Source organism: Canis lupus, chromosome 21 (genome assembly GCF_003254725.2).
Source record: "Canis lupus dingo isolate Sandy chromosome 21, ASM325472v2, whole genome shotgun sequence".
In the NCBI taxonomy this organism is placed as follows: domain Eukaryota; kingdom Metazoa; phylum Chordata; class Mammalia; order Carnivora; family Canidae; genus Canis; species Canis lupus.
This window is the reverse complement of record NC_064263.1, coordinates 10,608,238-10,635,111: the sequence shown is the minus strand read 5'-3', so window position 1 is coordinate 10,635,111 and position 26,874 is coordinate 10,608,238. Positions and strand designations below refer to the sequence as shown.

General features: G+C 38.6%; 1 protein-coding gene across 3 annotated transcripts in view; it reads left to right on the top strand.

Annotated features, from left to right (window-relative positions):
• The first annotated feature begins 593 nt into the window (after positions 1 to 593).
• Positions 594 to 26,874, top strand: part of FOLH1B (folate hydrolase 1B) — a 65,371-nt gene continuing 39,090 nt past the window's right edge. The window contains exons 1-6 of one of the 3 annotated variants that reach the window (XR_004808050.2): positions 594 to 824; positions 3,360 to 3,468; positions 8,615 to 8,801; positions 16,053 to 16,154; positions 23,899 to 24,024; positions 24,860 to 25,046. Coding sequence is in view for 2 of the 3 variants with exons in the window: in XM_025419350.3 (XP_025275135.1) it covers positions 707 to 824; positions 3,360 to 3,468; positions 8,615 to 8,801; positions 16,053 to 16,154; positions 23,899 to 24,024; positions 24,860 to 25,046 (829 nt within the window). In the remaining variant the exon portion in view is untranslated. Of the gene's footprint in view, positions 825 to 3,359; positions 3,469 to 8,614; positions 8,802 to 16,052; positions 16,155 to 23,898; positions 24,025 to 24,859; positions 25,047 to 26,874 lie in introns of those variants that run through there. The other 2 variants (XM_025419350.3, XM_049099070.1) reach the window with 2 other exon arrangements.

The window sequence follows — 26,874 nt, the reverse complement described above, 5'->3', positions numbered from 1 at the left end:
TTGCTTTCTTCTTTCTTTCTTTCTTTCTTTCTTTCTTTCTTTCTTTCTTTCTTTTCCTTCCTTCCTTCCTTCCTTCCTTCCTTCCTTCCTTCCTTCCTTCCTTCCTTCCTTCCTTCTCTCCTTCCTTTCTTTCCCTTTCTCTTTCTCTTCCCTCTTTCTTTCTTTCTTTCTTTCTTTCTTTCTTTCTTTCTTTCTTTCTTTCTTTCTTTCTTTCTCTTTCTTTCAAGATTTTAGGGCACCTGGGTGGCTCAGAGGTTGAGCATCTGCCTTAGGCCCAGAGGGCGATCCTGGGGTCCTGGGATCAAGTCCCTCACGGAGCTCCCCGCAGGGAGCCTGCTGCTCCCTCTGCCTGTGTCTCTCCTCCCTATGTCTCATGAATAAATGAATAAAACCTTAAAGAAAGGGAAAAAAAGATTTCGACTACTGACATACAGGTAAGCACACAAGTCACAGTCGGCCAGTCTCAGGAGGCGAGCTCCGGGCGCCTGCACTTTGTAAGAGCTCCCGAGGCTGATTGGTCCCCAGGGCGCTCCAACTGCTTTAGGGCGGAGCGGGCGGAGGGGGCGGGCGGAGGGGGCGGGCGGGCGGCGGGAGCTGACTGGCCCGGCGCGGCGGGAGGGAGCCTCGGTCCCTCGGTCCCGCTGCCCCGTTGCCGCGGGGTCACAGCCCAGGCGCAGGCCCCGGGGAGCCCGCCGGCCGCGCAGAGATGTGGAACCCCCTTCGCGAGGGCGACTCGACCTTCGCCGCCTGGCGCCGCCCGCGCTGGCTGTGCTTTGGGGCGTCGGTGCTGGCCGCCGGCCTCCTCGTCCTCGGCTTCCTCTTAGGTAGGGGCGCTCCCCGCAGCCCCCCCGCAGCCCCCTCCCGCAGCCCCCCCGCAGCTCCCCCGCAGCTCCCCCGCAAGCCCCCGCAGCCCCCCCCGCAGCCCCCCGCAGCTCCCCCCGCAGCTCCCCCCCGCAGGCCCCCGCAGCTCCCCCGCAGCCCCCCCGCAGCCCCCCCGCAGCCCCCCGCAGCTCCCCCCGCAGCCCCCCCCCGCAGGCCCCCGCAGCTCCCCCGCAGCCCCCCCGCAGCCCCCCCCCGCAGCCCCCCGCAGCTCCCCCCGCAGCCCCCCCCCGCAGCCCCCCCCCGCAGGCCCCCGCAGCTCCCCCGCAGCCCCCCCCGCAGCTCCCCCGCAGCCCCCCCGCAGCCCCCCCACCCCCGCAGCCGTGGGGCGTCGCCGGGACTCTCTGGACGCCTGCGTCTGGACGCCTGCTCCCCGGGGGCGGGGGTTTGGGTTGCGGGAGTGGGGGCCGCGGGGGCGCAGTCGGGGTCCCGGCTGCCGTGGGACGGTGCCCCGGGGCTGCAGCGGGACGCGGGGACCCCGAGACTGGCCGTCAGCAGGTGCCGCCCGCTCCGGCCCGTGGAGAAGCTGCCGCGTTAGGGCGCGGGGCAGGGGGACCGGACCGTCCCGGAAGGACCCTGGCCTGTTGGGGTCTTGGGTCGCGGCCTGGGCCGCTTCCCGTGTAGGGTCGGTAGACGTCGGGCCCCGGGGCACCGAGGCTCTTCCCGCTCCTCATTCTTTGGTCCTTGAGGCTCGCACAGTTAGAGGAACACTCGGACACCGGCTGTTACTGTCCCGCCCTGCACGCGTCTCTGCCGGCGAGTCGTTGGCGTCCTCCGTGTCCGGATTCGCAGACTTAACCCAACTTCCTAAGACCCAGGGGCTGCAGGGACAAGCTCTGACTCTCAGATTTCAATCTTCACTCTGCTACGCCTCTGTGGCTTTGAACAATTTATCGAGTCTCCCCTGGCTTCAGTTTCTCAATCTTTATGAGGAGGAGAATAGCCGTAATTTATTCGGAATGGGCAGTGAAATAGCGCCTAGAGCTCCTAGCGCAGTATTGGGGTGTTGGCACTTTTCTTTATTTCTGCTTGAGGAGGAGGAGATGCTTTCAATTGGACTTTGGTGCACGCGGCTAGTGTAAGATAGTTCACCTCTGCTCTGAATTCTGGATTCCTCTCCTGGGATTAAGAAGACCAGGGCAGAGGCCAGCTATGCTGACTTAAGTTAGCGCTCTTTGGCTAGCTGTGCGATCTTTGGGGTCACTAATGGACTTTTGAGCTTCTCTCTGCTTGTAACTAACACGTGCATGTTAGTAATCACCGAGGGTGGCTGTGGGGTTGAGGGGAGGTGAGTGCTCATTAAGGACACGGTTCAAATTGAGTTTCAATGGTCTCAGTTGTAAAAATGGGAACTAGACTTGGCAAGGCTGGTGCAGGGATTAAAATCTGCTTCTCAGAAAGCATTCTTATTCTTGCCCTCAGCCTCATCCTTGTATTCACTGCCCAGTGGATGACACCGGATAAGATCTTTATTAGGATTTATGAGGTTACTTTTCTCCTGGGATTCTCTACTTTCCTCTCTCCCGTGGTTTTCCCACTTCATTTTGTTCATTTTTCAGCTCTCAATTCAAGCATTTCATCCTCAGTGTGTCTTTCCCTCCTTCCAGGCTGATCCAAGTCCTTCTGTCCTATGTAGTGGTAGAAATAGATTTCCATGTGCTGCCAACCATTTATTTCAATATGCATGTAAATGTGCATGTATATGATTAATACTTGGAAAGTTCTGTGAAAGCTAGATGGGTGATCTCAGTAATCATTTTATGCCCAGATCATACCATTTCTCTAAATAAGCCCTGTAAAGATGACTCATTTGCCCCAGGTTGAAACGCAGACCTACAAGGGCTAATTGCTCTACGTGATTTGGCCACCCATTCCCTGTGGCCTCTGTGTGCAGTGGACATCCTACAGAGCCATTGGGTAAACTGTAGTTTCCTTGTAGCTTTCTAAAGTTCAACACATTTGTTTTAGTTTTCTGAAATAGAACAAATTACAAGTCTGAGTTTTCTTCAACTCTGAAGTAATTTATGTACTTGAAATAGATTCATCATTAATTCATTATAAACATTTACTAAATGCTCATTCTGAGTCAGCAGAAGAGCAGTCACTGGGGATAGAAATTTTCAGGAGAAAATCGGTAGAGCTTTTTGCCTTAAACTTTAAAAAATCTTGTTTATCGCCATTTGTTGAAATTTAATTTAATTTAATTTTAGTGGTCATTTTCTTAAAAACATTTTTTTTTAGAATAGCAGCAACACCTGTCATTGAAATTGAATTAAAAAACTATGTTGTGACTGATCCATATTTGAAAAGTATTACATTGTTTTTTTTTTCCAGTGGAAGTGGGCAAGAGAAATTAAATTTAAGAAAATCTCAGTTAATACGAGAGGCCATTGATAATTCCCATTTCACGTATGATAGATAGGAAAAATAGGTCCTGTCTATAAACTCATATCTCATTTTTATATTTTATATTTTTACAGGATGGTTTATAAAATCCCCCAGTGAACCTACTAACATTGTTCCACAGCATGATATGAAGAAGGCATTTTTGGATGAATTGAAAGCTGAGAACATCAAGAGGTTCTTATAGTAAGCACATACTTGATGGTTTATATGAGTAATTTGTTGGAAGTTAATAAGTTTAGAAAGTTTTGATTCAATATTTTATGTACAGGAACTGGCTTTTTAGTTTTATTTGTTGAAGACCTTGTATCATATTTCATCTGGACAGGATTATACTTTAAATTAAATTGTATCATTTAGAGACAGTTTTGAGCAGGAGTCAGCAAACCTTGTCTGTAAAGGACCAGCCCCTCGTAGACCAGCTGATTTGTGTCACAACTACTCAGCCCTGCTATTGTAGCACAGAAGATGCCATAGAAAATACATAAACAGGGACGCCTGGGTGGCTTAGCAGTTGAGCATCTGCCTTTGGCTCAGGGCCTGATACCAGGGTCCTGGGATCGAGTCCCACATTGGGCTCCCTGCATGGAGCCTGCTTCTCCCTCTGCCTTGTGTCTCTGCCTCTCTGTGTGTGTCTCTCTTGAATAAATAAATTAAATCTTAAAAAAAAACATAAACATATAAGAGTGGCAGTTTCAATAGAACTTTATTTATGGGCACTGAAATTTGTATGTCATATATGTCACAAAATACTCTTCCTTTTTTTATCTATTTAAAATGTAATAACCATTTTCAGCTTGTGGACTGTACAAAAACAAGGAAGTGAGCTGGATCTGGTCAGTGGAACAGAGTTTACTGACTCCTATTTTAGAGGACAACATTATATTTTAGTCAAAAAAGAATAAACTTGGACTTTGGAGTCAGATATACTTGAGTTTAACTTCCATCTTTACCCATTGAGAGTAAAATCACTCAGAGTGAGTACTTAACCTTCCTGAGCTCTCATTTCCACATCTATAAAATGGGGACCATGATATTGTTGCTGTGACCAAGATGAATTAGAGAGCGTTTATAAGTCATGGTTTGAAAACTTATTCCCAGTTTCCTGAAATAGCTGTCTCTAGTGTAGAGCAAAAGATGTAAATGAGTAAATTTAAAGAGTATTTGCATAGCAACTAAAAATAAAACACTTGGGTAGAATGATTATATGTAACTGATTAGAATACTTTGTTTTTCAAAGCAAAATACTTGATGTTTCTGATAGTGACTGCAGGATTCCTTAGTGAATACAAGCTATACGTTTATATAAAAGATAGTTTTATGTGTGTATATTTATATATTTACACACACACGTATATAAGCACACATATATGTATAGATGTGCACACATCTAATCATAAAAACACATATGTCTATTTTAATTACAATAGAATTAAAACTACAAATAAAAATGTGTTAGGGCACCTTCCAAATATTTGGAAGGGCCATTTAAGGTGAGAGAACCTGAAGCTTAAATTTTTATTTATTTTTTATTTATTTTTTATTTACTCATGAGAGACACACACACACAGAGAGAGAGAGAGAGAGAGAGGCAGAGACACAGGCAGACGGAGACGCAGGCTCCATGCAGGGAGCCGGATGTGGGACTCGATCCTGGACTCTGGGATCACGCCCTGAGCGTGGCTTAAATTTTTTGGAAATGCCTCCTCTACCTCTTGGATTTATTTCACTATAATTATATATAATAGGTACAATAAAAGTGGAAGTCTGGCAAGATAGAGTATTCACTCCTAGACAGAGCTGCTGTCCCTGCTTCCTTCTTCCTTTCCTAGCCTGTAACATGGACTGAGCAGCAAAGAAGAGAAGTGAATGCCCTCATTTCTCTTTCTGGACCCTGAATAAAATAGAAGCTGGCAGTTTCTTGCTTATTCTCCATGACCCCGACCAAGCTTTTCTGACTGTTCAGAACTCAAGGATTTTCACTGTTAGCACAAAAGATAGAGAGTAAAAGAACCCCAGCTCATCCCTCCAACGACCATGAAATTACTCGAAACCTCCTGGACTCTCCAGATTTCCTATTTGCCATTTGGCCATCAGAGAGTTTTCAATCCAATTACACCCTTAAACCAGGGGTCGGTAACGCCTCCAGTCTTCCATTTTATCCCCCTTTGCTTGGCTGCTAAAGATCCTCCCTACTTCCAAGCTGTCTGCCTCTCCATAGTGGCTGAGAGGATCAAAGCTGTTCATTCAGCTTCCCTTGGGATGCTGGGTTGTCCTGTTTCCCTTCTGTTTTGTAAACACCTAGTTGAATTCTTAGCTCTGTTGACCATTTTGCATCTCTTTAGAGAAACATTCCTTCTCTTCCAGGTTCTGAAAGACAAGATTATTTTAGAAAACTCTTTTTAGACCTTTGGGTTCAGAATTTCACTGATAAGCCTCTGAGCATCACTTCTGCCTTTTACTAGTTGCCTTCGAGGCATCTAGCTCCTGGGAGCAGTGTTCTAGCATTTGTAACCTGGATAGTGTATTAAAACAGGAATGCTAACAGCTCTTTTTATTAAATGAGATAATGAAATGATACGTGGAACTTCTTAACCAGATGGAGGATTTTAAGTACAAGTTGTTGGCTATTTGGGATGATTTGTAAATTATTATTTTTAAAGAAAACTTGAGATTTTAGTAGGACCAACGAATTACTTGCAACACACTTCTAACTTGATTAAAACAAGAAAAAGTAAGAGCTGCAGTTTAATCAGTTACCCAATTGAGCCACAGATCTTTGAGAAGTAGTGAGTTAGCAATATTCTCCCCATATACAGATGAGAAACTAAAGCTTTAGCCAGGATCACACAGATTAGAGGCAAATAGAAGATTTTATGCCAGTTTATTTATTTATTATTGGAAATGGATTTTTTTATCCTCTTATTAGGCTCAGCTTTGCTCCAAAGGAGTGGATTCCAGCCCTGATTGTAGCACATTTTGTATCCTAGTTAGTAATGACAACACTGTTACAAGGAATTTGACTTCTAATAGCCAGGTCTGATAATAATCAATCCCTCCTGCCATCTCTTCCTCACTCCCTCCCATCCTTCCTTCTATCTCTCCTTCCCTCCTCTCTTTCCTTTCATTTTTGGTGGTGAGGAGAGCAGGTTCAGGACTCCTTATTGACAACTGTTCTTTTCCTTTTTCTTTTTTTAAATTATATTTTTCCTTTAAGAAACTCTACCCCCTAACACGGGACTCCAACTCCTGATCCCAAGATCAGGAGACTTGTGCTCTACCAACTGAGCCAGCCAGGTGCCCTGTTTCTCACATGTAGGGACAGAGTTATCACGGACTTAAAGGAAATATGCATAATCTGCATCCACCTTAGTTATGTTACAGTTTGTGATCTGTGTACTATAGGAAAAAAAAACCCAACATGTTGGCTCTTTTTCTGTTTTCTGTGCCGGTATACATTGAAGAGATAAAAGACAGCTGCCTCTTAAAATTGTGTTATTTTTGTTACTACATTTTGCAAATACGTTAGAAATTTTGTGTGAGTCGTTGTAAGGGAACAAGAATGTCCTATATCCCTTTCAAGGTTCTTCTAGCAGGCCTAAGAATTAAATTGACCCAAGAGAGATTCACAGGAGAAAATCAGACTTAATAGTGTATGTGTGGGGAATCCATATGGACGTGGGAATTCCAAAGATAGGCAAAATGAGGTATATGTCATCCTGAAATAAGTAGAAGTGGTCAGGGGTTTGGGACTTCAGAAGAAAGGAATGCATTTCACAGGTGATAAGAAGAGCAGATGTTTAGTAATGAGATAATCACCTGCCATACAGATGAACCACTCAGATAAAATTGATCTCTGCTAATAACCCTTATTTTGAGAAAGACCCCCAATTTAGATTCTTCTGTGTTGTAAAGGAAGCTGCAAGTTTCTTTTGAGCCCATAGGGCTTTGATTGCATTGATCTCAGAATAATGTTCTTGCCAAAATGGCCCATCTTGGGGCAGTCTACTTTTGGACCCTCTAAGTGTTAAGTCCTTTAGCATTTTTTGAATAAGGATTTTGATACTATCTTTATACACACAATTTAAATTATTTTAATAGAACTACAAAAAAAATCATGAGAACTCCAGTTTTAAAAAATCGAGAGTTATTTTCTTAGCAGTTAACCTTCTTAGTCAAAAATTAAGATACACAGGGTGCCTGAGTGGCTTAGTTAGTTAAGCCTCTGCCTTCCGCTTGGGTCATGATCTTGGAGTCCTGGGATGGAGTCCCACATCAGGCTCCCTCTGCTCATGCTCTCTCTCTTGAATAAATAAAATCTTAAAAAAAAAAATTAAGATACACAGTAAAATCAAACATTTGAAAGTGGAATCATAGTCATAGATTTTTAAAAAATCCCTATAAGGATAGACATGTGTTGATTTTAGAAAAACCTACATATTCAGAACCAGAAGTTGTGAAGCTCAAAGTTCATGATCTAGAAATAAATGTCTTTTTATGATACATGATGCATGTGGATTTTTTTTTCTTTAAGTGGTTTAAGATGAAAATATCAATAAGCCCAAACTTCAGAGAAACAACACATTTCCAGGAGAGAGATAAATTTAAACAAACAAAAGCACAGACATCCAGCCATATTAAATGAGAAGGTAGTAAACTCGCGAAAATGTTTTTGGTAGCTAAAATTTTGCCCTCACAGCTTATTTGTTAGAGATATTTCTGGTCAGGCTAATTATCATCATTGATTTTTAAGTGTATTACTGTGCATGATGAATGGAGTACAAGAGCTTCGGTCTGAGCTTCTGTAAATATGTTTAGATTATTCCTTAATGAAGATAGTTTATAAGGTTGCTAATCAAAAGGTTTCTCACTTGGCCGTAACTCTAAGTATTTAAAAATAAATTTAATTATCCTTTATTCTTGGCATGTTACAGCCTGATATTTTGTATGAAAACATTTTTTACCTTCTAATTATATTTTACACAGTGAAATAAACAAGTAATTCTATGAAAGTTCTAAGATGCATGAGTCTTAAGGAAAGAATATGATATTTTCCTCATCTATATGGGGACACATCCATAGGATCACATAACAATTCTCTACAAAGATCAGTTCTTCCAATTTTTCTCTTGAATGAGTACAAATTAGAGCATGAAAACTTTAAAATATGCTTTGAAAAATCTATTTCATGCAATAATAGTGCCACTTTGCTTTTTTATCGTATCACATTTCAAAGCACTTTTAAATGTCAATGTGCCATACTTGTTTGTTCACTTGGGATAAAAGCTGACTAAACATTAATTTCTAACCACTTTCAATTTTTGTTCACCAGTAATTTTACACGGCTGCCACATTTAGCAGGAACAGAACGAAACTTCCAGCTTGCAAAGCAAATTCAATCCCAGTGGAAGGAATTTGGCTTGGATTCTGTAGAGTTAGCCCATTATGATGTCCTGTTGTCCTATCCAAATAAGACTCATCCCAACTACATCTCAATAATTGATGAAGACGGAAATGAGGTAAAAAAAAAAAAAGATAAAAGATAAAAAAACTACTTACATCTCTATTCTTTTCAAATACCTTTTATGAAAGAATGCCCTATACCATCTCTAATTATTGATAGAAATCAGTATCATTGAAACTTGTGAGTGATATCTTTAACATCTCATTACCAGTGTTATTACTCCTTTCTTATGATGTTTGAATTTAGTGTGATGTTGGAAAAAGTCTGAGAAATTAATGCTTGATGACATTTCTATTTTCTGTTTTATAGTACTTCATGCAATAAAATACAATATATTAGTACTTTGAATCAAGTAAAATAGACACATTTTTGATAGGTTCAGACTATAAAAGATACTGTATAAGTTTGGGGCTGTGAGGAAACTCAAGACCCCACTCTATGCAGTATGAGTCAGCAGGGTTTTTTGTTTTTTTTTTTTTTAAGATTTTATTTATTCATTCATGAGAGACAGAGAGAGAGAGAGGCAGAGACACAGGCAGAGGGAGAAGCAGGCTCCATTCAGGGAGCCCGATAGGACACTCGATCCCAGGACTCCAGTATCTGGGGGCTGAAGGTGGCGCTAAACTGCTGAGCCATCCCGGCTGCCCAGTCAGCAGGTTTTTATTGGTACTTATTGATATGACTCAGGTGATCATGTGTTGAGCTCTGTGCCCAGAATTTGACTGTGGGCATTTGAAAGGGAAGAGAGTTTGGAGAGAATGTCTATAGATGATATCGAAAGAATTTACAATCTTGTTTGCAAGTTAGGGTACGTACTTGAGGAAGAAAAGATAATACAAGTAATTGAGGTATTTTTTAAAATTTAAATTCCATTAGCCCACATATAGTACATACTTAGTTTCTGACGTAGTTTTCAGTAATTCATCAGTTGTATGTAACACCCAGAGCTCATCATCACATGCCCTCCTTAATGCCCATCACCCAATTACCCCATTGAGATATTTCTTATCATTATATATAATCAATAGGAAAGCTGGTAAAATAAAACTTATACGTTTAACCCTATTTCGCATACCTTAGTTTTAGAGTTGTATCTTACCTAAAATAGCTCCTTTCAATCTGGGTATTTTCCTTCAGTCCTCTTGTTAGTTGGGCCTTCTCAATTGTGTATAAGCTTCAAATACTGTGAACTGAAAATGTGTGATTTAAATATATTTACATTTAAAAATTTTTTCTAATATGTTGATAACCTTCTGTCGACTAATGTATCAGTCTTTTAATGGCTAATATGCTGTTATGTTTTGCTGTCAGTGTTGTAATCCCTTGCTAAATTTCCTAATATGATTTGAAACTTCCCACACTATTTTAAATTATAGTAGTTAATAGTTTATCAAAATATTAAACTATCTCAAAATTTAAAAATTATTTTTAAAAAAGGTATGTGGAATATCTATATACAATATATGGTCCCATAACATTTGTTAAATAAATGGGGACATGCCTATATAATTAAGTACTAAACAGTCTATAAAAGAATGTTTTGGAAAATTATTTAATGATGAAATAAAATATTGATTATGTTAAAGAATACGTACATGTACTTAAACCTCTGTCTTGGTTTGTCAAATTTGGGGATGATCTATATACAAATGAGGAAAATAGCATTCATGCACTTCTTTTTTCCTTATTCTTTCATCTCCCATTTTTGACTGTGAGTTCGCTTTTATTATTCCCTTTCATTGTTTGTTTTGCCATTATAAGCATTTATTAAATTCTTCAGGCCTGTCACATAATAAAAGGTATCATGTAGAAATGTCATTTTGGAGATTTTCTGGAAAGGTGTTAGCTCTCTTTTGGGTTCCTAGACCAATTTTTATTGAGATGGGGAATGTTTCCCCCACACATCCAACAAGTAATTCTCAGACACCAGTTGGGTGTCCTACAATTCAGATCAATTCTGACATGACCTACCTGGAGATACTGGCAGATTCCATAGGTAAGAGTTAAGTATCATAAGACTGTCCTCCCCCCAACCCATTCAGATGCCAGTTGTAAGACCAGGTTGTTAACCTGTGTTTCTGACCTACCAGCTGTAGACTGGAGGTTCCAATGACCCCCTTCAACTCAGGAGACAGGTTGTTAATTCTACTTCTGACAGACTGGCAGAAGTCCAAGGTTCCTATGATCCCCTCCTCAGGTTTGATTAATTTGCTAGAGCTAATTAACATTTACAAAAAACATTTTACATCCTAGATTACTGATTTATTACAAAGGATGATAGATGATAGGAAGCAATAGCCAGATGAAGAGATGCATGAGGCAAGCGATGTGGGAAAGAGCAGAGAGCTTCCATGGCCTCTCTAGGAGCGCCAGTCTCCCCACATCTCCATGTGTTCACCAACCCAGAAGCTCTCCAAACCCTGTCCTTCGGGTTTTTATGGAAGCTTCATTACGTTGCTGTGATGATTAAATCTTGGCTGTTGGTGGTTGATTCAACTTCCAGCCTTTCTTTCCTCCTGGGTGGGAGGCTGGCTATGAAACCAGAGGCTGGTTCCAGGCCTCTAATCACAAAGTTGGTTCTCCAAGCTCCCATCCTTAAGTGGAGTCAAAAAGTTACCTCGTTAGCATAACAATAGACATCTTTGTTGCTCTCATCAGGAAATTCCTTTTAGAAGCTCAGTGCCAGAAATGGAATAAAGGTCAAATAAATAGAGGTTTACTGTAAATCACAGTATCACGCTGCCTAAAGCTTCCTCATTTTTTAAAAGCTGTATTAGTTCATTTTCCTTCTCGTTTTCATCTGAAGTACACCATTAGAGCCGCATACTTCTCCAAAGTCCTTTCTTCCTCCCTATTTCTGCCTTTCCTGAAGCAAGCACTATTCAATTGTTGACACAAAATGAACAAACCTTTTACAAATTTTTCAAGGAAAAAGAAAAAAGTTTTATTTGAGCCCAAGTTAAGACAGCTGCCCAGGATACACAATCTTCACAAAAGAAAAAGGAGCATTAGGGGGGGTAAAGGAAGAGAAAAGAATCATGTAATAGGAAAGTGGAAGTGACTTAAATGCTGTGTATCAGTAATTAGAAAAAAATTAATGGAAAAAACTGTCCGATTAAAAACATAGTATGTCAGACTGAGTAAAATTAGCTATGTACTATTTTATAAAGATTGACTTGAACATAACATCACAACTAGCTCAAAGTAGCAAAACTGAAAAAGAAATACTAAGCAAATATTGACTTAAAAATGATTTTATCTTATAAAGTAAATTTTAGGGCAAAGTCAAAAACCTTATTAAAAGATAAAGAAGGTCACTATCTAACTGTTTGAATTTACCAACAACTCTAAATTTGTTTTTATCTGTTAAAGGAAAAGATACAACAGGCCCAAAATGGATTTACTTATACTGAGCCCCACTTCAGCAACCAAGACTTAATACCTAACCTTATGCAGTTTCAGCCTCTCGCAAGAATGTAACCCTTAACTAGTCAGTCTGGAATGACCTGGTCAGCACTGATGAGGTAATCCACCCACATGACCCCTTCTGTCCTGTAAAGGACAAAGATCAATAAGGAAAAATACAGGAAAAGCATAAATAAATAATATAAGGAGTGAAAAAAAGAGGCGTATCTATAGATGCACAGATTCAAAAAAGATAGGAAAATACTAGGAAGAGGTATGCCAATAATTCATAGCTGGGATGAAATCAAAAGATGGAAAAAACATGAAAATTGACATAAGAATGCATTTTTAAAAACTCAAAGAGTTCTATAACATTAAAGAAATTAAATCGATACTTCAAGGACTCCCACAACACAGAGCACCAAGACTAACTGGTTTTCCTTTAAGTTTCAAAGATTAAAGTGTAAGATCATTTAAATATAATACAACCTATTTCAGAGAATATTGAAAGTTCAACTCATTTTTTAAGGCAAGATATGATCTAGAAATTATAACTCAACAAGCAAATTCCAAAAAAACAGGTGAAATGTGTAGTGAATATATATGGATAATATCATTATCATTAGGAAAAGGAAAAATTACATATTTATCTCAAAAAATATCCACCCCCCCCAAAAAAAAAAGTTGAACAAATGAAACGTAAATTTCATGACAAGAACTCTTAGTAAACTTGGAAAGGAAGTTTTTTTTTTTTTTTTTTTAAAGGAAGTTAATTAACATCACCTAATAAAGGTCACAGCAAGTATCAAAAAAAATTTTTTTAAAGATTTTATTTATTTATTCATGAGAGACAGAGAGAGTGAGGCAGAGACAGGCAGAAGAAGAAGCAGGCTCCCTGTGGGGAACCCAATGTGGGACTCCATCCCAGGTCCCCAGGATCATGCCCTGAGACAAAGGCAGATGCTCAACCGCTGAGCCACTCCAGGCATCCTGCAAGTATCAAAATTAATGGGGAAACATTAAAAACATTTCCTTCAAGTTTGGATATCCCTACTTTTCAACATTTTACATGGTCCTGGCCAGTGCAGTGGTACAAAGAGTGATGGGAGACCAGGAATAACCCTCAGCTGACATTATATTAACTAGAGCATCAAATATTTTCCTTTTCTGAGGCAGACAGAACCTAAAATGAAACCATGTCAACCACCACCTTCCAAAATTCCCCACATAGTCCATATGGCCCATAATTTTTCTGTGATCCACAGAGGGTGCAAAACTTGTCTGAATCATTGAGAAAGTTTATAAAAGAAACGGTAGTAAAGTACAATAGAAATCCATATAGAAACAAAGTCACTGCATCAGCAAGTCTTTCAGCCAAGGGAGCATTCAAGTTGGTCTCAATTTGCCCCAATTACCAATTTGCAATTTTACAGCCTCTGGACAAGTGGATTTTAGAGCAAGTTTATGAGTTATTTTAATAAGTGGGAGAAATTTATAAGATCAAGGAAACAACTTTTTTGGGTGACTTTATCAAAGGTAGACTATATACCAGAGAGCATTGCTCAACTTTCCAAAATTCACCAAAATAACCTCAAATTATGTATTCAGAGTATAACTACAATAACTTTGGTTAACAAGTTTTTATTTCTATTTTTACCTTTTGTGACATAAAAAAAAGGCAGTATAGAGTTCAATCTATATCATGTTATCTCTATATAAACAAAGATACTGTGTCTGTATGTATTTAAAATATTTCTGGTAGAATCCACAGACCACTAGTGGTATTAATTGACTGTGGAAGAAGGAACTTGTGTATGTTGTGCTGGAGAGTAAAAGTTTACAGTTCACCACAGAGCTCAGCTCTGAATAGTCATGATAATTAAAGTACACTGGGAGATGGTGATAGTACAAAGGGTGATAGTACATTTGCAGGTGGGACAGAGGGATGAAAACAGTTGAATTGTTGCAATGTTGATAGATAACTCCTGAATCTGAAACACAGCATTTTTTTTTTTTTAAGAAATAGAGGTAATTAGCTACAAAAGCAACTCCTGGTTGTAGTAAAATAAAGGAAGTTTTCAACTTTTCGTGTCCCTACTCCTGGGCTCGCAGAGAAGCTATACTTGAACATTTACCAAGATCAAAATGACTTGGCAAAACTTTAAAGTATGGGCTCTATTTCTGCCCCCAGCACATATTTTACCTCTACTTCATTAAAAAATAAAAATAAAAAACAGCCTAAAAACAAAGAGAAGCTTTCCAAACATAAGGATAAGAAAAAGAAAGAAACCTCCCTAGTTCCCATAAGATTAAAATCATGCAGACTTGCACATGAAAAAAATAAGATAAAGTCTGTAACTTTCCAGAATGTTCTTTGTCATGATGATTTCTCACTCTTTCTCCCCCTTCCCTTTTTTGGGAGGCGGGGTGAAGGGAGTGGTTAGCCTTATTAGTTTTATTTTTTAGTAGTTCAGAATCTAAAAAATCTGATCCCTACTTAACAATGTCATAATTCAATCAAGATTTCTGCAATACAAACATCTTAGAATACTTTCACTTTGGTCATACCCCACCAATTTATGCCCATAAATCTAATTCAATCTTGTTCTTTTCAATTTGAATAATACTTGCTTTTTACAGTATATTTGTTTTTTCCACATGATACCTTGCTTACCAGCCCTTGAATCAGCTTAGAGCTTCCTTTAGAGGCTTTGTTTTGTTGAATGATATCCTTTAGAGATATTCTTTGTTTTAAGTGAATATCTGTTGGCTCCAAACTGGTGATTTTAGGTAGAAAATGTGTTGTTCATTTTTCTTTTCTTTTCTTTTCCTTTTCTTTTCTTTTCTTTTCTTTTTTCTTTTCTTTTCTTTTCTTTTCTTTTCTTTTCTTTTCTTTCTTTTCTTTTTTCTTTTCTTTCTTTTCTTTCTTTTTTTCTTTTTGAAAGAGAGAGTGCATATGCCTGCATGTGAGGGAGGAGAGGGCAGAGAGAGAGAGGGAGAGTCTCAAGCAGACTCCATGCTGAGGGCGGAGCCTGACGTGGGGCCCAATCCCACAACCCCAAGGCCAGGACCTGAGCTAAAACCAAGAGTCAGATGTCCACTCAACTACCCAGGCGCCCCTCTGTTCTCTCCTTTTACAGGTCCTCACATAGACATCCAATGGGTTTGTCTCTAGAGTATTCTTAACCCTGAAGGAGTTGTTCTTCAGAGACCCAGCTTTATGCAAGGGTGTCTTATTAGACTCCATTATTTGGACTGGTCAGTCTAGTCTTTAAACTTCTGTGCCTCTCCTTTGGCTCTAATGGGTCCAACTAAGGCAAAGGCAGACTTTAGAGCAGTCTCTCAGTTTTCTCAGTCTTCCTGTTTTCATGTCATTCTTTTGGCTTTTGAGTATTCCTTACTCCCCCCCCCCCCCATTTGACGATACATTTTTAAAAAATTATATTTAGTTCAGCATTTTTAGTTCTTTTCAGGGTGAATGTTGTTCTGTGTGTCTAGATACTATTTGGTATGGATCACTCCAAAATGTAATTTTTTTTATGGAAGTGAATTTAGTGTTTAATTTGTTGCTAAATAATTAACAGTATTAAAAAAGACTAAGATTACAATACAATACTACTTTTTATTTGGGTGTTAAAATTTTCGTCCTACAAAAAAGATTTTTTTTTCATCCTACATCAAAACCTGCTGCTTTGTAGATCCTCTCTGGGTCTGTGGCTTAGTCTTCTCATGAAATCATCACAAGCTTCTAGCACAGTGCTGAGTATTTGATATGTACTTTCAAAATACAAAACACAAAACCTTCTACTGACAAAAATGATAATGCACATTTTTCCTTGTTTGATGGTAGTAATTAAACTTTACCTGACTTAGTTTTAACTATAATATTTTGTTTTTCTAGATTTTCAACTCATCGTTATTTGAACCACCTCCTCCAGGATATGAAAATGTTTCAGATGTTGTGCCACCTTTTAATGCCTTCTCTCCACAAGGAATGCCAGAGGTAAAAGTGCAATACAATAAAATAAAAATCACAAACAGAACCCCCTCATACAGTCAGGCAATAATTAATCAGTTATAATGAAATTTTTGATATAATCCAAATTTACACAGTTTTACACAGTTCTTAATGAGGAAAAGACTATTTATTAGTTTTATCAACAGTTTTTAAAGATAAAATTTACTACAATAACATGCAGAAATCCAAAATGTACATTTATTGACTTCTGATAGATGTATATACCCGTGTGATCCAAATCTCTTAACACACAGAATATTATCACTTCAGAAAGTACCTTTATGCCCTTTCTCAGTCGGTACCACACCTCCTGCCCCCTGCTGGGCAATCCTTTTAGTTTTTTTTTTCACCATTGATTAGTTTTGCCTATTAAAAAAATTCATATTGATAGAATTGTACAGCATGTAATCATTTGTGTCTAGTTTCTTTCACTAAGCATAGAATCTGTGAGATTCACGTTTTAACTTTTATTTTGCTTTTTTATTGCCAAAGAAATAATTTCCATTGTATGAGAATGCTGCATTATTACTGTTGCATAGCACTGATTAGTTTTCAAAGAATTTGCATCAGAGTATTGTCACCATTTTCTAATGAAGAGTATGAATATCCATTCTAGAAAATCTTGTGTGGTCTAGTCTATAAAGCAGTGTTATCATAAAGCATAATTATCATCTGAAATTCTGTGGTTAGTCCCCAGATTTTTGCCCAGTACTTTGTTTTTTTGTAAGAAAGCTACATTTGAAAGAGTTGGATATAATGTATTAGTATCTTTTTAAAAGTTGTTAAGTAAATTCAATTTTGGATGTATTGGGTTGAAGTGCCTGGGATATATTTAAAAGAAATTGTTAATCCACAGGTATATTGAAGCATCACTCAATAGAAGTCTCTTTATATATTCATGAGAGACACACACAGAGAGAGAGAGAGAGAGAGAGAGAAAGAGAGGGGCAGAGACACAGGCACAGGGAGAAGCAGGGCCCCTGCAAGGAGCCCGATATAGGACTCGATCCTGGATCCTGGGATCACGCCCTGAGCTAAAGGCAGATGCCCAACCGCTGAGCCACCCAGTTGTCCCCTCAATAGAAGACTCTTATTGGAAACATTCAAAGTAAAAAATGTGTTTTTAGAATGAGTATCTTAAAATCTGTCTTCACCAATTAGGATTTATTGCAACAACATAAGGATGATTTAATATCAGGCAGTGCCATATTTCTAATAAATAAGAGAAAAAATACCATTTTTATTTTCAAATGTATTGGATTTATTAACTTATTTATAATTTAAAAACTCACAAACTTAGAATGAAGGAGTATCTTCTGTTAGTTGTATGATATTTACTTCAAATGAATGGTTTTACATCTTAATGATATATTAGAAAAATTCTTTCTGAAATTTAGCACATGAATAGAATGCTTGCAATCATAACTATCTCATAATTATAACATGGGATAGGAATGAGACATATAAAAATGGAAATGAGATAGTTTATTTTATTTTTTTAAAGATTTTATGTATTTATTTGACAGCGAGAGAGAGTGAGTGAGAGAGAGAGAGCGCATAAGCAGAAGGAGCAGCAGGCAGAGGGAGCGGGAGAAGCAGACTTCCCACTGACTGGGAAGCCCAACACAGGGCTCTATCCCAGGACCCTGGGTTCATGACCTGAGCTGAAAGCAGACACTCAACTGACTGAGCCACCCAGGTGCCCTGGGATAGTATATTTTAGATCTCAGGCATACTGTGGTCACTTAGACTTATTTTGCAGATTAAGGTTCCTTACCTTCATGGGCCCATGTATGATCCTTACTTTATTTTCTCTTCCTTTCATCTCTCATCCTTATTCTCAATCTCATTCCTCTCTCCCTGCCCAACATATTTATGTCCCTAGCAATGCATATATTCCTTTTTGTTGTTTTCTTTTTTTAGAGAGAATGAAAGAGCAGGGGAGGGGTAGAGGAAGAGGGAGGCAGGCGCCATACCCAGCGGGGCTCGATCTCACAACCCTGAGGTCATGACTTGAGCTGAAATCAAGAGTTGGACACTTAACCAACTGAGCCACCCACGTGCCCCCAACAACGTATATATTCTTGAAAACACATGGCTTTATTTTGTGTTTGACGTGTTTTAAATTTATGTAAATAGCATTAGGCTTTAGGTCCTAATTGGTCTCTTACTCTTTTCAATTAATGGTGTTTAAAAAAATCCACCCATGTTGCTTTATGTCAGGGTAGTTTACTTTTTATTGTTGCCTCTCATTCCAGGTTATGTGCACACCACATGTAACTTGCCCATTGCCTTAGTGGTGTACGCTGCTTTACTCCTAAATCCTCATCACCACAGTGTTGCAGCGAACATCCTCATACACATCCCCATCTGGGCTTGTAGGGGTTTCTCTGTTTACAGTAAATCAGGTGTGGGATTCTGTTTCAGGTGTGGGATTTAATTTCACAATGTCCAAACTCTAGCAGTTTATTGCTTCCACTGACACTAAATGAGGATCCTTTTTCCTCATATTTTCGTCAACTCTTGAAGTTATGTAACTATGAATTTTTGCCCTTATTTTATTTTAATTCACATTTCTCTGATTACAAGTGAGGTTGCTCATCTCTAAACAAATTTATTTATTAGCCATTCTGGGGTTTATTCTGTGCAATGTCTAAGTATAATCTTCTAATTTTCCTGTTGAATTTTTAGCCCTTTTCTTATTAAATTTAAGGGTTTCTTAAATGTTTTACTTATTTATTTCATATTGTTTAAATATTACAAATACCTTCTTCTAATTTTCACCCATTTGTTCATGTTATCTAAGCTTCTCTTTATTTATTTGTTTATTTATTTATTTAGAACACAAACAGGGGGAGAGGCAGAGGGAAAGGAAGAGGACAGGAAGGCCGATGTGGGACTTGATCCTAGGACCCTGGTGTCACAACCTGAGCCTAAAGCAGATGGTTAACTGACTGAGCCACCCAGGTGCTCCAAGCTCCCCTTTATTAAAAAGATATCTTTAATTTTAATATTGCCCAATTATTCTCCTTATGCTTTTGTATTTTGGGTCTTCTTTATTAATCCTTTTTGTTATTTATGGTGATATATCTGAAAAACCAAAACATACAAAAAATATTAATACTTCATTATTTAAAAATAGCATTAATATTATCAGATTGGATTTAAGTATATATGGGCAAATAGTGTATAATAACATGATATATAACAAAACAATATAATTTATAATAGTTCTAAAAGGGGCATCTAGGTGGCTTAGTGGTCAAGCGTCTGCCTCAGGGCATGAACCTGGGGTTCTGGGATCGAGTCCCACATCAGGCTCCCCGCAGGGAGCCTACTTCTCCCTCTGCTTGTGTTCTGCCTCTCTTGGTGTCTCTCATGAATAAATAAATAAATAAAATCTTTTAAAAAATAGTCATAAAATTTAAAGTATGCTTTAGACGTCTTCAATGAATGTGAAGTTGTTGAAGAACACTGTGAAATTTATTGAGCAGCGAAAATGTTATGTATAAAGAAACAGATTACATTTCTAGATGAGAAGACACAATGCTATAAGGAGAAAATTTTACCCACATTAGTTTGTGGCTTTAATATATAATCAATTGAAATCCCCAAATAATTTGTGGACCTTAACAGAATTATTCTACTCATAAGAGTCATAGAGATTATTAACTCATTTCTTTCAAGTACACTTAAACTCTTCTAGATTAATGGGAAAATAGAGCCTGTGATTCTGCACAAGATTCTTGTTTGTGTCGAATATTGGATGAGTTTGTTGGTGGATGTTCTTCCCTGGATCACCTGTTACTCAGCCAGTGCAACATTAATTCTTTTTAAAGTTATGTATGTCTGTCTGTATGCTTAAGATAATTCACTGTAAATAAGCTTTGGATCTACATCTGAATTTTCTGGAGTGTGAAATACTGGACTCTGCTTTAGGCTATTTGAAATGAACAATTTGACAAGGTCTTATAAAAATCTATTCTAATCTAGTGGTTCTCAAATTTCATTGTGTACCACAATTACCCATAAGACATGTAAACACCAGTTCTAGTTCCCACTCCCTTGAGTTTGGTAGGTCTTGATAGTTCATGTCTAACAAGACCCTAGATGACACGGATTCTGAGGTTTTAAGAACCATACTTTGGGAGCCACTGGCCTGGCCTCCCAGTTTGGTTTCAATTAACAAGAGCAGGAAGATGGAAGCTTGCAAGAAATGGAAAATTCTAAACTGGCAGTGCAAGATTGTATTTATTCCCAGTCATAGAACAATGGTACAGTGTAAACTTTACAAGAAGGTCATTGTCTGAGAACAAAGCTTTTTTTCTTTTTTTTAAAGATTTTATTTATTTATTCATGAGAGACACACACACACAGAGGGGGGAGGGGGGTGCAGAGACACAGGCAGAGGGAGAAGCAGGCTCCATGCAGGGAACCCGACATGGGACTCCATCCCAGGTCTCCAGGACCACGCCCTGGGCCGAAGGTGGCGCTAAACCACTGAGCCACCCGGGCTGCCCACAAAGCTTTTTTCTAAGTGACAGTGACAACTTGTGTTTGTGAAGTGCCCAGAGGAGTATCAGTCACGCTTGTTTTCATTTTCAAAGTATACTGTCATGTTTCAACTAATGTCTTCTCCAATCCCTTCATCATAATTTGTTTTGTGAGGATTGCAGCTTTATCAACATATAGCCACAATTTACATGTATTTAAGGATGTGGTCACCCCAAAGTTAGTGATATTGAATTAGGGATAAATTTCAAGCGAAATTTGAAATTTCGATACTAAAATTTGAAATTTGATATACTAAAACGAAGTTTGCTGAAATCAGATTGGTTAATAACTCTCTAGTCACAGAATGATAGTGAGCCCCAGAGAGGCCTGACAATTATAAATTGGACATACAGTGCTGTCATTAATATTGCATTAATATTGGATTCCTTGAGGAAGAAATAGAAGAACTAAATATTGCATTGCTTGAGGAAGAAATATAAGAGCAAAAAGTAATCCCTTTACTGAAGCAAAGATTCAAATGCCACCTTCTCAGGAGACTTTTCCTCTTTTCATTTAAAATTGCATGCACCCATGTACTAATTTACTCTTTGCCTCTTCAACCTTGAAAAATTTTTCTAAATTAAATTAATCGCTTTTTAATATACTGTATAATTTACTTAGTTATTACTTTTATTATTATCTTATCTTTCTGCATTTCACATGAATGTAAGTTCCTCCAAGGACGGGGATTTGCTGAATCCCTTGTTTGTAGAACACTGTGGACTGTGGAGTCCATAAGGATACATTTTCAACAAGTTTGTCAAAAGAATCCCAGAAGTAGCTTAGAAACAACTTTATTTTGGTATCTGTCATAAATTTGTTGTGAACATGCTATGAGAAATTAGCCACATAGGGAAACAATGAAAATAAAATAAAATTATAGGATACAAAAAGTTGTCCAGCATAGGGACTTCAAACTAGGAGGGGTGAAGAGTTTCCAAAGGGAGACATGAGATCATTTTAAAGAAATCAGTTTCCTCTGCCAGTTTCTCAGTTTATAGTTACATTGGATTGAGAACTAGCCCATGGTCAGGTCCTGCTGGTACTTTGTCCCCACTTCCTTATTTATAATCATTATCCTCAAATGAAAGACATCTCTCATCCATCCTAAAACAATAGAAAGCATATCTCTGAGTCATAAAAATCTCTGAAGTTCTGGAAAAAGAGACAATAGTGAAAGATTCTAACAGCTGGGCAACAAGTGATTTGGCAAGTCAGATGGTTTGCAATTAGACAAAATCAGATGAGCCTAATTGAGTGTCTAGCTGACATCATTAGAATTAACTTGGATAATAGATCAGTGTGTGATTTGGGTGTTGTAACTTGGAAGGAGATTAAGTTATTTAGTGAAAATTCCATAACAAAACTTCTTTGGTTCCCATCTCAGTTTCTCAGAAATTATGTCTAAAAGCAAGAAATGTGAATAGAACTAATGTGGAGTCGTGTCTCATTCTAGCTATAATTTATTCATGCAATGACCTAATGTTTTAATATCTGATAACATTAAGAGATATAGTTCAAGTAAAATTTTATGCTTTGGTATTATTTACACACATTTGTAACATTGTCAGACTCAGTTTGATACTACTAATAATTAGCTTACTCCTAAAGCATTTTCTTAGTGCATACATCCGGTCACAAGACATCGCAGAACATTCAAAATTATAAATGTGTATATATATACACACACGCACAAATATATACACACGTATATATACACACACACAAATATTTACACACATACATATACACATACACATATATACACACACATATATGTGTGTGAGTGTGTATGTGTGTGAATTTATATATATTCTTAATCAAGGGAAGTTTGGCAGTGATCAAGAAAAGACTTCCAAACATTCCCAGTGACAGAAATTGAAATGAAATGTAGCATGCTAGAAGTTAATTAAGAAATGTTCTCTTGGGATCAGTAGTTTGTGTCAGAGGAGGGAAGGGCAGCTGGATTGAGCAGAGGGAACAGTTGACTCTCACTGCCAGTTTAGAGACCGCCTCAGCTGACCTGAAGGGCAGCTCTGGAGTCAGTAGAGCCCTTCAGAACTGCCTTGGGCTGGACTAAAATGTCGAAGGCTTTATACTCCCACATACATCAATCATGGACTGTGTGTCATCCTAGAAAGAGGCATGACTTTGAGCAGGGTGGTTGTCCGTAGCTGAAGCAATTCCTGAAGAGGCTTGGGAACTGAAGGCTGTCTGCAGAGAGCCTTCCTTGCAGCGGGAGTGAGAATGTCTTCACTCAAGGCGAATCTGGGCAGCACATCCCAATGTCCAGGATAAATATATTTTACTGTAGAGTACAATTCTCTGGGGGAAAGGTGGACAAAATAGAAGCTCAAAGAGAAAAAGGATGATACAATTCTGACTGAAGAGTGTCTTCCTGTATTTTTTAAATGGATGATGTTGAAGAATAAATCAGTATAGAGTGTGTATTCCTTTGGATACATACAAACGTAATGTACAATTGCTTTTCAAAATATCTGTACTTATAATATGCTGGCAATTGCATTTGTTGTAGCAACTTAAGGGTATGATAAGCAATTTTAGATATTAAGTAAGTATATGAAGGAGGATGTTGCTTTTCAAAATTAATTTAAGGAAGTAGGTAAGAAAAAACTGGAGAACACTGGTCTAATCCACAGGTCATTTGCAAATGAGAGTATTGAGACTCAGAGATGTTATGAGACTTGCACATGGTCATACTAATAATAATATGAAACCAGAGCCGTAAAGCCATTATATTACCTGACCTTTCTTCCTTACCTGGTAGTTATGGAGACCCATTTGTGAATACTTCTAAGAGAATAAAGTTCTTGTCAAGGGTTTCTTAACCTAGAGTGCCTGGACCCCTTCAAACTGCATGCCGCACTGTATATACATATAAATTTGGGGGGGAAACACTTCCATGGCATTAGAGCCACTCTAGTAGAGGCATATAAACAAAGCTTACTATTAAATTCATAACATCTCTAACTCAGGCCATTGCCTGAATTCAAGTTCATTTCTCCCTTGAATCTATTCTGTGAAGCTCATGTTTTTCTGACCCTCTTGCACCTTCTTGCCTCTTCCCTCATTCAAAGATGTGAAACAATCCTCCAGCAGAGAAACCTCCTTGTATTACATCTTACTTATACTAAATCATTCCTGATCTCAACAGGGTGATCTAGTGTATGTTAACTATGCACAGACTGAAGACTTCTTTAAACTAGAGAGGGACCTGAAGATCAATTGCTCTGGGAAGATTGTGATTGCGAGATATGGGAAGATTTTTAGAGGAAATAAGGTAAAAATCATTTCTTTTTCCATTTTTCTAAATATAAAAAATCATTTGATATCTTTACATGTGCAGAAACACACCCATAAAACTTTCTGAGAACCATGATCCTCTCTTATTCTTGACATGCCCACGTTATGGGAAGGACACATTTACTAGTGTATAGACAGGGGTTTTAAATTGGGTCAGTGGTGTTTGGATGAATGTAGAAATTCAGGGAGAACAGAACAGATTTCTCCACACCTACAAATCATGTGTGTAGTCTACATAGAAGCATTCATTTGATTTGTTGTTGCTATCAGTATCTTTGTTTTCAATATTGTCTTTAAAAATATGTACTAAATTAAATTTTAATGTGAATTGTTATTATAGGTAATCAGATAAACCAAATTATACATAGCAGTTTTTAAAAATTACTCTCACTTGATCTGTTAATTTTTTTCTCTTTTGTGAGAAATTAAATTTCAGTCTGGCCTGTGGAGTTTACTTGCTTCTTGTGCTTCGAGACTAGTGGAAGAAACAGCAAGTACTTGCTATCAGTATTATGGACATTTTCCAAATCTCATGCTCTGAGGGATGATCCATCCCCAGAAACTTCTTTTCTTTTCTTTTCTTTCTTTTCTTTTCTTTTCTTTTCTTAATTAATTTTTTTTCTAGAAACCCATTTTTAGAATTTGAAGTAGGAAAAAGCAAAGCCAGTTCTCTGTGAGATATCCTTTGTTGTAGGTCTAATGATTAAAGATTGGAATAAAGTTTGGCTATTCATTTAAGTGTAATTTCAAAAAAAAATTGATATTATCAAATCTGGAACAACCAATCTGAAATAAACACATTGTGCTTCCAGGTTAAAAACGCCCAGCTGGCAGGGGCCAAAGGAGTCATTTTGTATTCAGATCCTGCTGATTACTTTGCTCCTGGGGTGAAGTCCTATCCAGATGGTTGGAATCTTCCTGGTGGCGGAGTCCAGCGTGGGAATATCTTAAATCTTAATGGTGCAGGGGACCCTCTCACACCTGGATACCCAGCAAATGGTAAATGGTCAGGCCTTAATCATCACAAGAAACTTAAAAACATTTTGAAGTGATTTTATTAAGGGATTTCCAAATGAAGTATATCTTTTTAAAATTCTCTTTGCCTCTAAGAAGTAAGTTAGAGTTTCAAACCCTGAAAATTATTGGATTAGGTCCCTTATCTCTTATTTGGGACCCTTGTGCCTGATAGGTTTTAGAATTCAGATATTTAAAAGTAACATGGTGCTGGCAGCTGGTGGCTCAGTCAGTTAAGTGTCTGCTTTCCGCTCAGGTCATGATCCCAGGGTCCTGGGATCAAGCCCCACTTTGGGCTTCCTGCTCGGTGGGGTGGCTACTTTTTCTTCTCCCTCTGTCTGCCGCTCCCCCTGCTTGTTCTCTCTCTCCTTCTCTGTCAAATAAATAAAATCCCTTTAAAAAATTAATATTAAAAAAAGTAACATGGTGCATATACCATATATTGCCTAACACCCTGGAGGCTGGGATATAATACAGGAAGAAGGTATATAAATATTTTTGCTATAAAATTTATGAATAATCTTACTAACGGAGGTAAATAATAAATGATAAACAGTATGAATAACCACATATCTGCTCAAGTTAGATTTTGCTGTCTAATGAGTTTGCATTATATCAGGTTTTTGTTTTTGTTTTTAAAGATTTTATTTATTTATTCATGAGAGACACAGACTGAGAGAGAGAGAGACAGAGACACAGACAGAGGGAGAAGCAGGTTCCATGCAGGAAGCCGGATGTGGGACTCAATCCCGGGACTCCAGGACCACACCCTGAGTCGAATGCAGACGCTCAACCGCATCAGATCAGGCATTCCTAGATCAGGTTTTGATGCCAAGTAAATTCCCTCCAAATCTATGGTTTTTATAGGTTTTGGATTTCCTAGTTGGAAATAGCAATAAGGGATAGCATGAAAGAAGTTTATAAACCCCTGGAATGGCACACTTAAAATATAGAGTCCAGGGGTGCCTGGGTGGCTCAGTCAGTTATGTGTCTGACTCTTGATTTCAGCTCATATCGTGATCTCATGACTGTGAGATCACGCCCTATATCTGGCTGTGCGCTCAGCACAGAGTCTGACTGAGATTCTCTGTCTCCATCTCCCTTTGCCCCTCTCCCTGCCCCCCACCGTAAACAAATAAAATCTTTTGAGAAAAATAAAGAAATAAAATACCGAGTCCAAAAAATGCTTATTGCATCTTTGCTGTATAAACCCAATAGTGATAGCTTTCTAAGGGTGTTTCCTGAATGACTGCTCTTACATGTATTAAGAGCTACTGGCTTTGTAGTATTACTGCCCCTCTGCTTGACAAAGGAGGCAAGGGAGACAAGAAGATGATCTGCCCAGATCGCCACACCACTAGATGAGGGCTTAGAATTCCACTTTAGGCAGCCTGGCTCCCAAAGCACATGCTTGTGTAAGGCCGAATGCTCCCCTGTAGAACTATAGTTTGATCACTAACAAAGGGAACCCATTTATTTTGAATGTTTTCAGCTACTTGATAATATGTACAAGAATCTGTAATCGTTGAGTTGTGTGTGTGTGTGTGTGTGTGTGTGTTTTAAGGATTTTAATCTATTTATTTGAAAGAGAGATAGCGAGAAATAGCACGAGCAGGGACAGGGGCGAGGAGCCTGATATGGGGCTCAATCCCAGGACCCTGAGCCAAAGGCAGATGCTTAACCAACTGAGCCACACAGGCACTCCTGAGTTTTTGTGGTTTAAAACTAGTTAAGGTGTAGAACTAGTATAAAATAGGCCGTCAAAGTATCTGTGGCAGATTCCTATTTATTCTTCATCTGGTTTTTCTGTTAA